The sequence below is a fragment of the Gobio gobio genome (assembly GCF_949357685.1).
Source record: "Gobio gobio genome assembly, chromosome: 15".
Taxonomy (NCBI): domain Eukaryota; kingdom Metazoa; phylum Chordata; class Actinopteri; order Cypriniformes; family Gobionidae; genus Gobio; species Gobio gobio.
This window is the reverse complement of record NC_137108.1, coordinates 40,688,162-40,703,875: the sequence shown is the minus strand read 5'-3', so window position 1 is coordinate 40,703,875 and position 15,714 is coordinate 40,688,162. Positions and strand designations below refer to the sequence as shown.

The 15,714-nt window shown below is 37.4% G+C and overlaps 1 protein-coding gene and 1 pseudogene across 2 annotated transcripts; both read right to left on the bottom strand.

Moving 5' to 3' along the window:
• Positions 1-176: 176 nt before the first annotated feature.
• On the bottom strand, positions 177-5,538 carry LOC307139234 (uncharacterized protein; the record flags this gene model as incomplete). Its single annotated transcript, XM_079838123.1, has 5 exons — positions 177-327; positions 4,096-4,378; positions 4,565-4,719; positions 4,817-5,108; positions 5,505-5,538. The coding sequence occupies 5 exons, from the start codon at positions 5,536-5,538 to the stop codon at positions 177-179; spliced, it is 915 nt and encodes a 304-aa protein (XP_079694249.1).
• Positions 5,539-7,307: 1,769 nt separating this feature from the next.
• LOC307139233 (fucolectin-like) lies at positions 7,308-15,714 on the bottom strand (annotated as a pseudogene). Its single transcript has 3 exons — positions 15,540-15,714; positions 15,109-15,390; positions 7,308-7,458 (listed from the first exon to the last, which is right to left on the bottom strand). The product of its transcript is annotated as a fucolectin-like (transcript).

Sequence of the window (15,714 nt, the reverse complement as noted above, 5' to 3'; positions counted from 1 at the left end):
CATTCTTTGATCAATAGTCACCAAAATCTGTCTATACTTCCTGCAGCATGCAGTGCATTAAAGCTTAAAATAATACATGCCCTGTTTTGCAAACTCTGATACAGTAAATGTCTGGTTAAAGTAAAGCCCTACAGCCATCAATATTTTGTTTTCATATCCTGTTGTTTCAGTGCTTCTCAATCCAGCGGTGATCCATACACTTCAACCTCACAAAGTGTAAGATATTCTTTCCGTCCTGGAATGACAATATTAATGTAACGTCCTTCCATCCCATTACATTCAAACGAGGTGGAAAAACCAGCAGGAATGGAAGCGATTGTAGCACACCTGGAGAGTGAGATAAGCATCTTGAGATACGATACGACACGCATCACGATATTAATCAATTTGGTACAGCAGTTTTACAAAATTGCTTTTTATTTATTTTTTATATTTAACAGTGGTTTACTGAAGAAGAAGAAAAGTGTCTGTCCTTGAATTAATTAAATTATATCTAAAAGTTTATTGAAGATATTTCCGTAAATTATATAGGGAGCCCTTACTTGCACATTAATAGTAAAGGTTAACAAAACAGAGCCCAAACTATTCGCCTATATTCAGTTGCTATTTATTTTTAGGTATAATAATCAACACTCAAATAACACATTGTATGCAAACATGTAAACTTCACATAAGGCAGTTTTTGCATTAACTTCTAAATCTAATTATAAAAGTTTTTTTTCTCCAATTCGTTGTTGAAATATAATAATTTATACATTTTCATGACAGGTTTATTTAACATGAATGAAATAATCAAGACCTCACTAATATAATGAATATATAGGCTAATATACACTCACCTAAAGGATTATCAGGAACACCATACTAATACTGTGTTTGACCCCCTTTCACCTTCAGAACTGCCTTAATTCTACGTGGCATTGATTCAACAAGGTACTGAAAGCATTCTTTAGAAATGTTGGCCCATATTGATAGGATAGCATCTTGCAGTTGATGGAGATTTGTGGGATGCACATCCAGGGCACGAAGCTCCCGTTCCACCACATCCCAAAGATGCTCTATTGGGTTGAGATCTGCTGACTGTGGGGGCCATTTTAGTACCGTGAACTCATTGTCATGTTCAAGAAACCAATTTGAAATGATTCAAGCTTTGTGACATGGTGCATTATCCTGCTGGAAGTAGCCATCAGAGGATGGGTACATGGTGGTCATAAAGGGATGGACATGGTCAGAAACAATGCTCAGGTAGGCCGTGGCATTTAAACGATGCCCAATTGGCACTAAAGGCCCATTTATACTTCTGCGTCGAGAGTACGCCGTAGTGTACGCCGTAGGCTACGCGCGTAGCCGACGGCGTCGTGAGCATTTATACTTCTGCGCTGTTGTCTGCGTCAATGTGCAATTACACATGCAGACGCTAGTAGGCAGTGTCCTCGGGCATGTTGGTGTAATCAAGACAACAGCCGAAGAAGAAGCAGTTTGTTGTGTAGAATGTGTGCATTCATGTCGGATTATCAGCAGCAGTGAGAGAGCGGCTTTTCTTGCAGCTTGAGTTGTTGTATCTAATACAAATTAAGTATCTCTAGTTGATTAGTAAAGTTAAATAAGGCGATCTGGCGCTGGAATGCGTTTGTGAAATCATGCAGTGCTCGTGGCCGCTGTTTTCAGTAGCGGTGGCTCGAGCAATCGATTGCTGTTATGGAGACTTCATTCACGAAATGTACCCTAATGTGTCCCTTTTCTTGATATGCAATCACTGATTAACATCTTTGGTTTTAATGCGAAAATAAATAAACTATACTCAGCGGATCTATGTATTTATTTACTACCATAAAGAATCGCTGGACTGCAAAATATTGTGTTATAGCAGACGTAAGGAACTATCATCCCATTTCTGGACACACTCCTATCGCAGATTTTTTATTTATTTATTTACCTGAGGGAGGGGTTCTGGCAGACCAATCACAGCGCTTGCGGTCCGCGTAGAATTGACGCGTTGTTACATTTTTGGAGAGGTGCGCGTCAGGGTACGGCGTAGGGTACGCCGTATCCAACGCGTCTATGCGTAGGGTACGCCGTACCCTCTGCGTGCACTCGACGCAGAAGTATAAATTGGCCTTAAGGGGCCTAAAGTGTGCCAAGAAAACATCCCCCACACCATTACACCACCACCACCAGCCTGCACAGTGGTAACAAGGCATGATGGATCCATGTTCCCATTCTGTTTACGCCAAATTCTGACTCTACCATCTGAATGTCTCAACAGAAATCGAGACTCATCAGACCAGGCAACATTTTTCCAGTCTTCAACTGTCCAATTTTGGTGAGCTCGTGCAAATTGGAGCCTCTTTTTCCTATTTGTACTGGAGATGAGTGGTACCCGGTGGGGTCTTCTGCTGTTGTAGCCCATCCGCCTCAAGGTTGTGCGTGTTGTGGCTTCACAAATGCTTTGCTGCATACCTCGGTTGTAATGAGTGGTTATTTCAGTCAAAGTTGCTCATCTATCAGCTTGAATCAGTCGACCCATTCTCCTCTGACCTCTAGCATCAACAAGGCATTTTCACCCACAGGACTGCCGCATACTGGATTTTTTTTCCCTTTTCACACCATTCTTTGTAAACCTTAGAAATGGTTGTGCGTGAAAATCCCAGTAACTGAGCAGATTGGGAAATACTCAGACCAGCCCGTCTGGCACCAACTGCCATGCTCAAAATTGCTTAAATCACCTTTCTTTCCCATTCTGACATTCAATTTGGAGTTCAGGAGATTGTCTTGATAAGGACCACACCCCTAAATGCATTGAAGCAACTGCCATATGATTGGTTGATAAGATAATTGCATTAATGAGAAATTTAACAGGTGTTCCTAATAATCCTTTAGGTGAGTGTATAGGTCTTAAAGTCCACAGACTGTGCCTTCGCCTCTCTAAACTCCCCAACCACTGTTTCAACAGATGTGCCAAAAAGTTCAGATGGCGAAGCTGCCGCATGGAGGCTAAAGTTTCAAGTTCACCCAGAGATGCCTCTTCGTGGCTAACATTGCCACCATCGATCGGCAAATTGTGGCAGCAGTTTGATTGGTGGCACGGAGAGAAAGCTCTGCTACCGCCTCAGGGGAAGTCCCTAGTCCAGGTCTTTCGGCAGATCGGCCTGGTAACCCTGCAACACAGCCATTGTGCAGAGTAGCCCCGGCCTTACCTGCTGCCACATACGCTCTGCCATTCAAACGTGATGTCTTACGCAGCGGTTAGGTTGGTAGAGTGGGAGCCTTCAACATCGATGTCATCCCCAATGAGAGATAGCTAGCCAGCATCTCTTCAACTAGTGGCATTGACATATCCATGCTCGCGCATCCCCTCAACTCTAGCATAAATCGCATGCTGGAATGGTTGAATACAGGCTGAATATGGTTTCCTCCATGATCTTTATACCTCAGCGTGCAGATCGGGAAGAAACGAAAGGCTCGCGGGTGCTAACTGATCCATGGGGCACAAATGATTGTCCCCAATCCCTCGAAAAAAGGGACAGACTTTGTTTCTTCATAGAGAAACTCTCACAATGCTCGCATTCAATCCCCTCAAGGACTGAGCGAGCATGCTCCTCGCCCAAGCATATCAAGCATAGCTCCTGCGAGCCATCAAGTGTCAGATAGCGCTGACATGGATGAATGCCCTTTCTGAAAGCTTTCGCTACCATACTGCCTTTGACAAGTCCCAACAAACAAACTGCTCCTGACGACAAGAAAAAAGATGATGTGTACTACAGGTGCCCTATTTATACTCTGGTCGCACCAGTGGTGACGTCATAGGCTGTTGCCGGCCAATATTATTGTCGTTTTGACATGTGCTTCAGACATCGCTTATGCCGGAGGCATTCCCCATTAGCGTCCTAGGACGCAATAGGAGTTCCCTTTCGAAAGGGAACTCTGAACCACCATCCATATTCAAAGTAAAACATCAAGTCAAACGCAAATGAAGAGAACAAAAAATTTACAAACTCCAAATCACATTGTACAAATTTGTCTATGTCACATTGCAGTAATTCTGAGATCTTCTCTAAAGTCTCTAAAAAGCCATATTAAGATGAATTAATTTACCTGGGATTAATATTGCCATTGTTGTCCAGACTGTTTCCAATTCTGATTTCTGCCCCATTTAGTCTTGTAGGAGAATTGTCTAATCTGTTTGTAATCACCACTGAAAACACTTTGTGCCTTTTCAGTAAATTCAGTCTCCACCAGGGATTGAGGTCTGCGGAAGTGAAAGAACAGGATCCACGACTGTAAACACCATCTTTGTTCCCATCAATGGCATTGGATGCAATGCCATTTCCATAGAGGGAACTCTGTGCAGCTACTCCTCCTAAAGCCACATTTTCACCTACAACAACAGAATTCACAGTTTTGAATAAACTTGTCTTACAGACTAGAAATAAAATGTGTCTACAACATTACTAAATCTAAAATATCTGCTTATTTTTTTATTAGTGCCACACTGATCAAATCTTGACCATTTTTATTAGTGCCACACTGATCAAATCGTGATCATAAATGTTCATATTCTCACCATCAGGAGCTGGATAACCGTAAACCTCAACCTCGCAGAGAGTAAGAACCCGATTATGACCAGGTAAGACCACATTGATGTAACGCCCTGCAATGCCTTTTTCCCATTTGAAAGTGAGGGATCTCCCGCCTGGAATGGATGAAATCTCTCCAGCCCTGTATAAGAATGACAGCATAGACACTATTTGATTGCTTGTTCAAATGTAACCTCATTGCATCGTTCTTTAAGATAATCTTCTCTTGAAAGACTCACAATGGATTGTCGTTGTTCAGCAGAGAGTTTCCAATGTGTATCTCGGCTCCATCAAGCCTTTCAGGACAGCAGTCTTTTCTGTTTGTGATAGTTATGGAGGTCACTACGTACTTGTCTAGTAAATCTAACCTCCACCATGGGTCATCTTGCTCTTCAGTAGCAGTACAGGATCCATGTTCATAATTTGAGTCACGATTTCCATCAATAGCATTACTGGCATGGCCATTTGCCGCCCAAGGATTCTTGATCAGGTCTGATTGTGTGGCCTTGCCATATAAAGCGAGATTTTTGGCTAAAATTGATAAAGCATAGTCAAAATGTGTTTTAAAAACAAGTAAATAAAAACAGTCCTTTTGGGACAATATGCTCTGATCTTGAGCATTTTTTGAAATATGAAATGCTATCTAAAACATCTTTCACATTATATGATTAGCATTTTCAGCTAAATGTAAACAATTATTTCATAAAACAAAAATTTACAATAAACACTTTATAAAAGGTCAAAAAGGAACATACAAAAATATAAAACCAAAGTCCTGAAGACATTTAATGAATTGTATAAAAGTACAACATATAAATCTTAGGTGACAACTTGCCCTGATAAAAATATGATGCCATGACCAGTGCTTATAATGTATTGTGAGTGTGTCTGTACAATTGAAACCATTTGTGTAATTTTGAGCTGTACCTTTAGCTGTTGTTGTGTCTGTAAAATAAGGCATCACAAAAATCCAAAGTAGGAAAAACATGTGCATTTCCATTATCCTGCACATGGGAAGGAAAATATGTATATAAGATTATACAAAATCTGATAAATATTGTTTTATGTTTATAATCTGAATTTATAATGGATTTGTTATGAGAGTTTGTTTTAATATTTAACAGAATGTTATTGGACTTTCTTATAATTTAATTTGATAGGCAATTAACTAAATTATGTCATTCAAATGATAGCATGCACATGAAAACATAATCTGAACTTCATTTTGATTCTTTTAAATAAGCAATTCACTCACCTGTATTTTATAATGTACAAAAGTTTTCTCATAGACAAGATGAAGTTTACTCTAATGGGTTCATCACAAAAACATCAATGGGCCAGCTATAAATACACAGCAACTTTTAAAGCTGTTTTTTTTTTTTTTTTTTTTTTAATCTAAACAGGTCATCTGAGATAAATGTGTTTTACAGTTGTGATAAAATATTGTTTGTTAAGTTTCCAGTATCTTTACGGAAACAGACTATGTTTTTCAACTCTTTCTTTTGGTCATTTAATTTAAGTCATAAAGGTGATGTGCATTTTATTGCAGTGCACGAATCCACCACCTTTCCCTTGCATAGAGTATATGTATATAGAACTTCTGGCTCTGTGTGTCACACTCTGAGTCTTGATTTGAGCAGTTTATTACATGTGACCTTTAAGCAATCTGTAAAAATGCATGAAAAACTGAGCAAACCAACAGATTTACAGAAGGCTTTCAAAATGCCAAATTACAAACAATGTTGAAACCGTAAAGTCTACTTTAATGTGACATACAGTTTATATGGACGAATAATTGTTTACACTCATGTGTAGTGTTATTCTATTTTGTGCTCAAGTATAGGCTAGTGTTTTATTCAGTCACCATCATGAAGAAAAGTGTCTTCTGCACAGCATGCAGGTAATATTGCTGCAAGACTCTGTGGTTCTGTACATTTTTATATTTCATATATAAATTATCAATAATGTTACAGCATGTAATTGGACTTTCCTAATTGAATTTGATAGAGGCAATTAACTAAATTATGTCATTCGAATGAATGATAGCATGCACACGAAAACATAATCTGACCTTCATTTTGATTCTTTTAAATAAGTAATTCACTCGCCTAGATTTTATAATGTACAAAAAAAAAAGGTTTTCTCATAGACAAGATGAAGTTTACTCAATGGGCAAATGGGGCTCATCACCCTTTAAATAACAAATACATAAATGGACCAGCGATAAATACACGGCAACATTTAAAGGCCTGTATGTTTTATCTAAACAGGTCATCTGAGATAAATGTGTTTTACCACAATTGTGATAAAATATTTATGGTTTGTTTGTTGAGCTTGCAGTAACTTTACGGAAACAGACACATAAATAGAAATGTTTTTCAATAATATTTTGGTAATTTCCGCTAATCATAAAGTCATAAAAGATTTGACCTAATATTTCTTAAAGTAAGTAAAATATATATTTTTAAAAGCCCATTAACCTCAAGCAAAGAATGCTATGCTGTTTTTGCTGGATATTCCCAGGTTTGTATGTTTTCTGTGCCCAGCGTCCTTTGATCAACAGTCACCCAAATCTGTCTAGTATTTTCTGCAGCATGCAGTGCATTAAAGTATACAAAGGCTTAAAATAATACATGCCCTGTTTTTCAAACTCTGATACAAATGTCTGGTTAAAGTAAAGCCCTACGGCCACCAATATTTTGTTTTCATATCCTGTTGTTTCAGTGCTTCTCAATCCAGTGGTGATCCATACACTTCAACCTCACTCAGTGAAAGATATTCTTTCCGTCCTGGAATAACAACATTAATGTAATGTCCTTCCATCCCATTACATTCAAAAGAGGTGGAAAAACCAGGAGGAATGGAAGAGATTGTAGCACACCTGAAGAAAGAGTGAGTTAAGCATCTTGAGAAATTCTGAACCACCGTCACATTCAAAGCAAAACACGTCTGCATCAAGTAAAAGTAGTTCAATACAAATGACCAGAATAAACAAAAATGTACAAAATCCAAATCACAATGGCCCTCATTTATCAATCTTGCGTAGAAACGGGCGTATATATTGGCGTAAGATTATCCTTACACTCCTCTCACCGCCTGATTTATGAAGCTGTGCGCACCTCTGAAATCCAGGCGTACGCAAAACCTGCCCTTTTTTTTATTTTTTTTTTTTTTATTTTTTTTTTATTAAATGCATAAAGGAACAATAACAACAATTTTCATCATTGTCATACCACAATAAAGGAATAATACACCAAGGTACTTCAGTCAAGATTAATCTTCAAGTCCTTAAACACAGCCATTGTTCTCGTAGCTTTTACGTTTTTAGAAAACTCAATAGATTCAAAATACATTTTCACCTCAAGTTTAAATCTTAAAAAACTAGGTTTACCGTTAGAAAATTTACATTTATGAATGTGATATTTGGCTAACAGAAAAATAAGATTTATAAAATAAATATAATTTTTCTCTTCACCTTCATGAAAACCAAAAATTACATTTTTATAAGTAAATTCAAAATTTGGATTAACATAGCCTTTGATAAAGTCACACACATCACACCAAAATGTCACTGTGTGAGAGCAATTCCAAAATAAATGTAAAGTAGATTCAGGTTTCTCTAAACAGAAAGAACAGAGGGTATTAATGTCATTTTTAAGTCTTTTGAGATAGCACTTATCTGGATAAAACCTATGAATTAACTTAAAGTTAATTTCTCTCATTTTGTTGGTTATCAAATATTTGTGAGGCAATGTCCAAACTTTTTTCCAGGGAATATTATTTACAAAACCATTCCAGTAAGAAATGACATAAGGCACAGAAACAATCTCCTCCTGAAACAAGACTCTAATTTTCTTATTGTTTTTTGATTTAGATGTAGAAAGGCACTGTTTACCAACAAATGTTTTGCACAGATCCACCGAGTGATAAGAGGATGAAAAAGAAAATCCTTTATAAAGCATAAGAACTCCTTGTGGCACTGCATCAGCAACAATTGCAAACTCTTTTGGAGTAACAGGAATCCCATGCTTTACTAAGAACTCAGAATAATTACAGATTGAACCATTTTGATTAAAAAGTTGAGATACAAAAATAATACCATTTTTAAACCAACTATCAAAGAAAAGAGATTTATGTTTATACAGTAGGTTCTTATTATTCCAAATTATATATGAGTGAGGTGTAAAATTGTGTTTAAAAATGAGGGACCACGCTAATAACATTTGCCTATGAAAAAGGGATAATTTGATCGGGATTTTAATTATGTTATAATTACAGGTTAATAAAAATTTTAAACCACCTAGTTTGGAGAAAATAAAATTAGGGATCAGATTCCAGATAGAAGAGGGCTTATTAATACAATTCTTTATCCAATTTATTTTGAAGGTGTTGTTTAAAGTGGTAAAATCAAGAAAGTTTAAACCCCCCTTCTCAACAGTGTTCATAAGTACAGATTTTCGAACAAAATGAGTTTTATTCTTCCAAACAAAGTTGAGGAGCAATGTATCAATTTTTCTTAGAATGGCAGTGTCGACACTCAAAGAAAGAGCAGCGTATGTTAACCTGGACAAGCCCTCAGCTTTGGCTAGTAAAATTCTGCCCTTTAACGACAGATCTCGTTGGAGCCACATATTAAGTTTCTTTTGTGTACTTTCAATTAGTGAATTAAAATTTAATGGGCATCTTTCTAATTCATTCTTTGTTATAACAACACCTAAATATGAAACCTGATCTTTAATTTGAATATTACAAATTTCTGACAAATTACACACTTTGATGGACATCAATTCGCATTTTGAAAGGTTCAAAAATAAGCCTGACGCTTTGGAGAATTGCTGGATATACTCTAGTGCTAACGGAACTTGGTTGGCATCGTGCAAGAAAAGTGTGGTATCATCAGCCAACTGACTGATGAGTATTTGTTTGTCAGCAATAGAGATACCACGAAGACCACTATTAGAAATATAAGAACAAAATATCTGGGAAACTAGTAAAAACAAATAAGGGGATATTGGACATCCCTGTCTGATACCACGTGACAAGTTAAACCTCGGAGAAGTACCATATTTTAATTTGATTGTACTATTACAGTTGTAATACAAAGTTCTTATAGCCTTACAAAAATATTCACCAAAACCAAATTTTTGCAATGATTTAAAAATAAAATGATGTTCTACTGAATCAAAAGCTTTATAAAAATCCAGGAAAAGAATATAACTATTATGTTCCACAAAATCAGCATAATCAAATAAATCTAAAACTAATCTAATGTTATTTGTTATGTGTCGGTCCCTCATAAATCCAGATTGAGTCTCATCTATAACGCTGTCCAAACATTCTTTAAGTCTATTGGCAAATATTATGGCAAAGATTTTATAATCATTGTTAAGGAGTGTGATGGGTCGCCAATTGTCCAAATTGGTAAGATCTTTCTTTGGTTTAGGAATTAGTGTGATGACACCCTGCGTTAATGTAGGAGGTAAAGCTTCTTTATCAATACTCTCTTTAAAAACATTAGTTAGAAAAGGAGCAAGTTCATCAGCAAATAATTTGTACAGCTCCGCTGTAAGCCCATCACATCCTGGGGATTTATTGTTTTTCAAGCTCTTAATTGCACTTTGTACTTCCCCATAAGTAATAACGTCATCACAACACATTCTGTCACTTTCAGAGATAACTTTAATATAACTAACTGAATCTAGAAACAAATTTGTTATCTGCTCTGAACATATTGAACTATATAGATTTTTATAAAAGTTGGCACTAAAATTCGCTATATCCTTCGGATCTTTCACAATTTTTCCATCAACACATAACTGCTCAATTGTTGAGAGAGTAAAATTCCGTTTTTCAAGCTTAAAGAAATATGCAGAATTAAGTTCTCCTTCTTCAAGCCATCTTTTTCTAGATCTTATATAAGCACCCCTAGCCTTCGATAAGTATAAATCATCTAATTTAGTTTGCAAAACTGCAATTTCAGATTTTTCCTCCAAAGACATACAATTAAAGTTACGGGCTTGAGATAATTTCATGATCAGGCTGTCCTCAAGAACTCTTCTTTTTTTGGCTAATGTTGTTCCAACTTTCCTTAAATAAACACCAATCTCAAATTTTAGAAGCTCCCAATTGGCACAAAAGGAATTTTGAATTGTGGCTACTTTCCAATAGTTAGCAATTAATTCTTTAATTTTTTCCTTTACATCTGGTAATTCTAATAGCGAACTGTTAAGTTTCCACAAAGAAGCTTTGCTGTGGCCTGGTACACAATCTGCCGTTAAAGGGGTATTAATAAAAATAGTTTTGTGGTCAGTCAAAGGGGTACATTGAATGCCAACATTTAGATCAAAATTGGACATACATTTTGAAATGAGCCAATAATCAATTCGAGATTGCCTTGATCCATTTTTGTTGGACCAGGTAAACTCTAAATTGTTAGGGTATCTGTCTCGCCAAATGTCCACCAATTCAAATTTATCTATTAGCCCTAACAGTGCATGGCTAAAACATGCTGTCCTCTTTGGAGGATATCTATCCAAAGAATTATTAATTGATACATTAAAATCTCCTCCTAGTATGAAAAATGCATTAGGGAATTTATTTGACCAATATGTGAGTTTCTCATCTAACATTTCAAAGAAAATGTTATTATCCCGAGAAGTGTTGTACCCATATATATTTCCCAGAATTACTGTTTGTTGGTTAAGTGAAATCACTAATAAATGAAAGTGACCCAAACTATCTGAATCTGATCCTAATATATCCCCATTAAATGTATTTCTCAAAATGCTTACTCCAGCAGAGTGTTCAGTGCCATGTGAACTCCAAATATCGTTACCCCACTGAGATTTCCACCATTTGTAATCGTCTTTAGTAGAATGACATTCCTGAAGGAAACAGAAATCTGACTTGTGTTTTTTGGCGAACAGAAAAAGAGCTTTTCGTTTAACACTATCCCTGAGCCCCCTGGCGTTAAAAGATATTAATGACAATGACATGAACAACGAACGGTATAAAAGCAAAGAGAAAGAAAAAAAGAACACTAAAACAAAGTAACTGAGTGAACCAAAAGAGTACACCCGCTCAACGCACTTTCCTCAAAAGGAGCAAATACAACCACAAAAATGCTCACCCGGTACTAAAGTGCTCAAATTTAAGTTCAGAAAACAGAGCTATTTAAATTTCTGCTTTCACGTAGGAACCATTTCAAAGCCCAAATTAAAAAATAAAATAATAATAAATTCAACTAATGAAATCACAGCTTTTCAATAAGGATAACAGTGAGGGAGGCTAGTTGTTAGTACCGTTATGACGTAAATATGTTTAATATCATTAGGGCAAATAATTCCTAGAGTTATCGATAAGCATTCATCCCTCTTTTCCCCTTTCTTTAAGAGAGAAGGGGGAAAAAATACAGCAATGTAACAGAAATCCTAAGCAGATAGCTCACTAAACACTGAAAGAAACAGTTGGTTATGATTATACATTACTAGTGTTTTAAATAGGTCTGTTGGCAACATCTTTAGCGGTCAGTCTTTTACCCTCAATTACTGCAAAGGGACCATGAAAGCCAGCCCTCTTCCCTTCCTTTCTCGCTTTCTCTACAGTCGGCCATAGAAGAGTCCTTGCATCCTTGTCTTTTTGCGAAAGGTCCTCGAAGACCTTAATCTTCTTCTCCCTGAGTAAGTCGGAGGTTTTGGCGTCTTTCCAAACTTTGTCCCGCTGGGAGCGCGATGAGAACAGGACTATTATGCGACGGGAGGATTTTTCCGCAGCAGAGCGAGGCCCCAGCCGATGAGCGATGTCAATTCCGCTGTGCAGATCAGCAGCGATGCTTGGGGAAACCTGGCTAAAGACGTCGATGATAATCTGCTTTACGTTCTCTCCTGATTTCTCCGGGATACCAGCGACACGCAAATTCCACCTCCTCTTGTAAGCATCCAAGTCGTTACATCTGTCACGAAGTTCGACATTTTCTTTCTCCAATTTTCCGATTTTCTTCTCCATTTCGTCAGTTTTTTTCGTTCAAACACTTCACCTGTTCACTGTGGAATTCGAGAGAATTTATTATCTGTTTAATAGAGTTCGAGTTCTCAATTACCGTCTTTTCAACTCCTTGAATTCGGCGCAAAGTCTCTTCGTGCATGGCCTCCATTCTCTGCATGAATCTCATTAGCATAGTATCACTCACCGCCGGACTATCAGAACTCGGTTTGCTTTTTTTGGCAGGGTTAGGTTCAGGAGTATCGGGTAGAGGCACGAAACCACCAGACTGTCCAGCAACTGCATCCATTTCATTGTTTAGCATTCTCCTTGCATAACTGTGCATAGCAAGATGAGTTTCTTCTTTTTCTTCCATATTTGCAAGTCAGCACAGCAATTGTAGCAAAAGCACGTGGATTATGACTAGCTACTAGTTAGTAAAAAGTGTGCGTCTGCAAAGCTTAACTAAACTGTACAAAAAAGAAAAACAACTGATAAAGTGCGACTATTTAACTCATAAATAAAATGGCACCTTCAAATCAGTTCTGAACATGAACAGTTCTAAGTTAAACCGGGATTTGAGCAAAGTTTTTAAGAGCTACATCAAAACCGTCTTCTCACGACGCCATCTTGGCCCCGCCCCCCAAAACCTGCCCTTGATAAATGCCGCGGCTGAAAACGATCGTCATTAGATTAACACGCCCCTATATATTCAAGTCTCCGCCTCCCCCACGCCCTCATTTTACGCCATGGACACACGGAAGACGGCAATGAAGCAAAACTTCTCTGACGTGGAGATCGAGACCATCACCAGGGAAGTGGAAAAAAAAACAAAATTGTTTTATTTGGGAGTTTAAAGAGTGGGATTAAAGGCGCCCACAAAAAGGTGTACGGTGGAAATCCAGTTTAAATAGCTTTTTGGATGAGAAATTACCTATCACAATTCATTATTTTACAGCACGTGTTTTGAAATAATATGTGTACAATAGTGATGATGATGTGATGTGGAGTACCATTCATTCACATTAATATAATTGCATGACAATTTGTAAGATTCTTATTATTATTATTATGATTTGTATTATTAATGACGCTTATTGTTATTTAGAAGAAGAATGTCATTATTATTATTATTATTATTATTATTTATTTATTTTATTATTATTTAAAAGAAGAAGAATGTCATTTTTATTATTTTGTCAGTCTGAATTATTTTCAGTCCAGTCCGTGCGCAGCTGCCTGGCCTAACCAACATCAGGTAAAGCGCACAGGCTCGCAACTGGACGAATACATGCCTACAAATCAAATGCTTTGGTAAAGTCACACAAATTGAAGTTCATGTTGCACAAAAATAAACACTGAAGTTTATAATTAGGCCTACTTATTCGCACGGGATTAGTAGCCTATATGCGGGGACATCTGGTGATTTGTAATAATTGCAGAGAATGTCTGTGATCTTAATCCCGTGCGAATCGGCCATGTCTGTAATATGTAAAGTAAAAATTCCCCCGCAAATTACCATATTTCGCCGAACACCGAGGTGATAATATTAGTCCCGTGCGAATCGGCATCTATTTGGCCGGGATTAGGCCGATCGTATATAATTTTTGCAAGGTTTTCGTGTCCTGTGAGCATTTCTATCTTTATCTCTCACGAAGAATGGCGCTAGACTGCATATGTGCACCGTTATGAATTCATGAGCGGCCGCGCGGATTATAGGCTACTACTTTCACTTTAGAATGAGCACAATTTGGGAGTAAATTGCTTGAATGGTGTGTTTAATATTATTCTTAATGAAAAACACAAAAACAGAACAGTACAATGACAACTCGCTTAAATGGGCACTTTTACATTTAGCTTTGAAACTGAATCTTCCGCCGTGTTATTATAGGCTATTGCTTAGTTACGTTTTTAATTGCGTCTGTTCTCTAACTGAACGAAATTATTTGTATTACAATAAAACAATCAAAATGATATCGATACGACTGTTTATAATTTCATACAGCTATATAACGAAAAAACATTTTCAAGTAACATCATATCCAGGAGATAAGTCAGTAAATTCGAGTAAAATCACAGCATATCCCGTGCGAATGCGCCACGCAAAATTCAGATGTGGGGGAGTAATTTCTAAATCACACGAGGTCCCCAGATAATAGCCTACTTATCCCGTGCAAATAGGGCTTTATTTGTTGTTGTTGTTGTTGTTGTTTTTGTTTTTTTACAGTGGGTCATAATATAGCATATCTTTGTCAGTGCGTTTTGTGGTGTTAGGAATTGTTTTTCTGCGCATTTTCGCACTAACTCAAAACGTGCGTACACCACCTCCTGAGCTGGCGTAGGATTTGAGCGTGCCGTACGCCAACGTCCATATTGATAAATCTCAAAGTCACCGTGGTTTTGGGTGTACGCCAGGTGTACGCTGGAAAATTGGTGTACGCACTTTTGATAAATGAGGGCCATTGTATACCATTTTGTAGCCAAGTTAGCTATGTCACATTGCAGTAATTCTGAGAACTCTCTAAAAAGACACATTAATTAATTAATTTACCTGGGATTATTATTGCCATTGTTGTCCAGACTGTTTCCAATTCTGATTTCTTCCCATTTAGTCTTGAAGGAACATTGTCTAATCTGTTTGTAATTACCACTGAAAACACTTTGTGCCTTTTCAGTAAGTTCAGTCTCCACCAGGGATTGAGTTCTGCGGAAGTGCAAGAACAGGATCCACGACTGTAAACACCATCTTTGTTCCCATCAATGGCATTGGATGCAAAGCCATTTCCATAGAGGGAACTCTGTGCAGCTACACCTCCTAAAGCCACATTTTCACCTACAACAACAGAATTCACAGTTTTGAATAAACTTGTCTTACTGACTAGAAATAAAATGTGTCTACAACATTACTAAATCTATGATATCTGCTTATTTTTATTAGTGCCACACTGATGAAATCCTGATCATAAATGTTCATATTCTCACCATCAGGAGCTGGATAACCGTAAACCTCAACCTCGCAGAGAGTAAGAAGCCGATCACGACCAGGTAAGACCACATTGATGTAACGGCCTGCAATGCCTTTTTTCCATTTGAAAGTGAGGGATCTCCCGCCTGGAATGGATTAAATCTTTCCAGCCCTGAATAAGCATGACAGCAT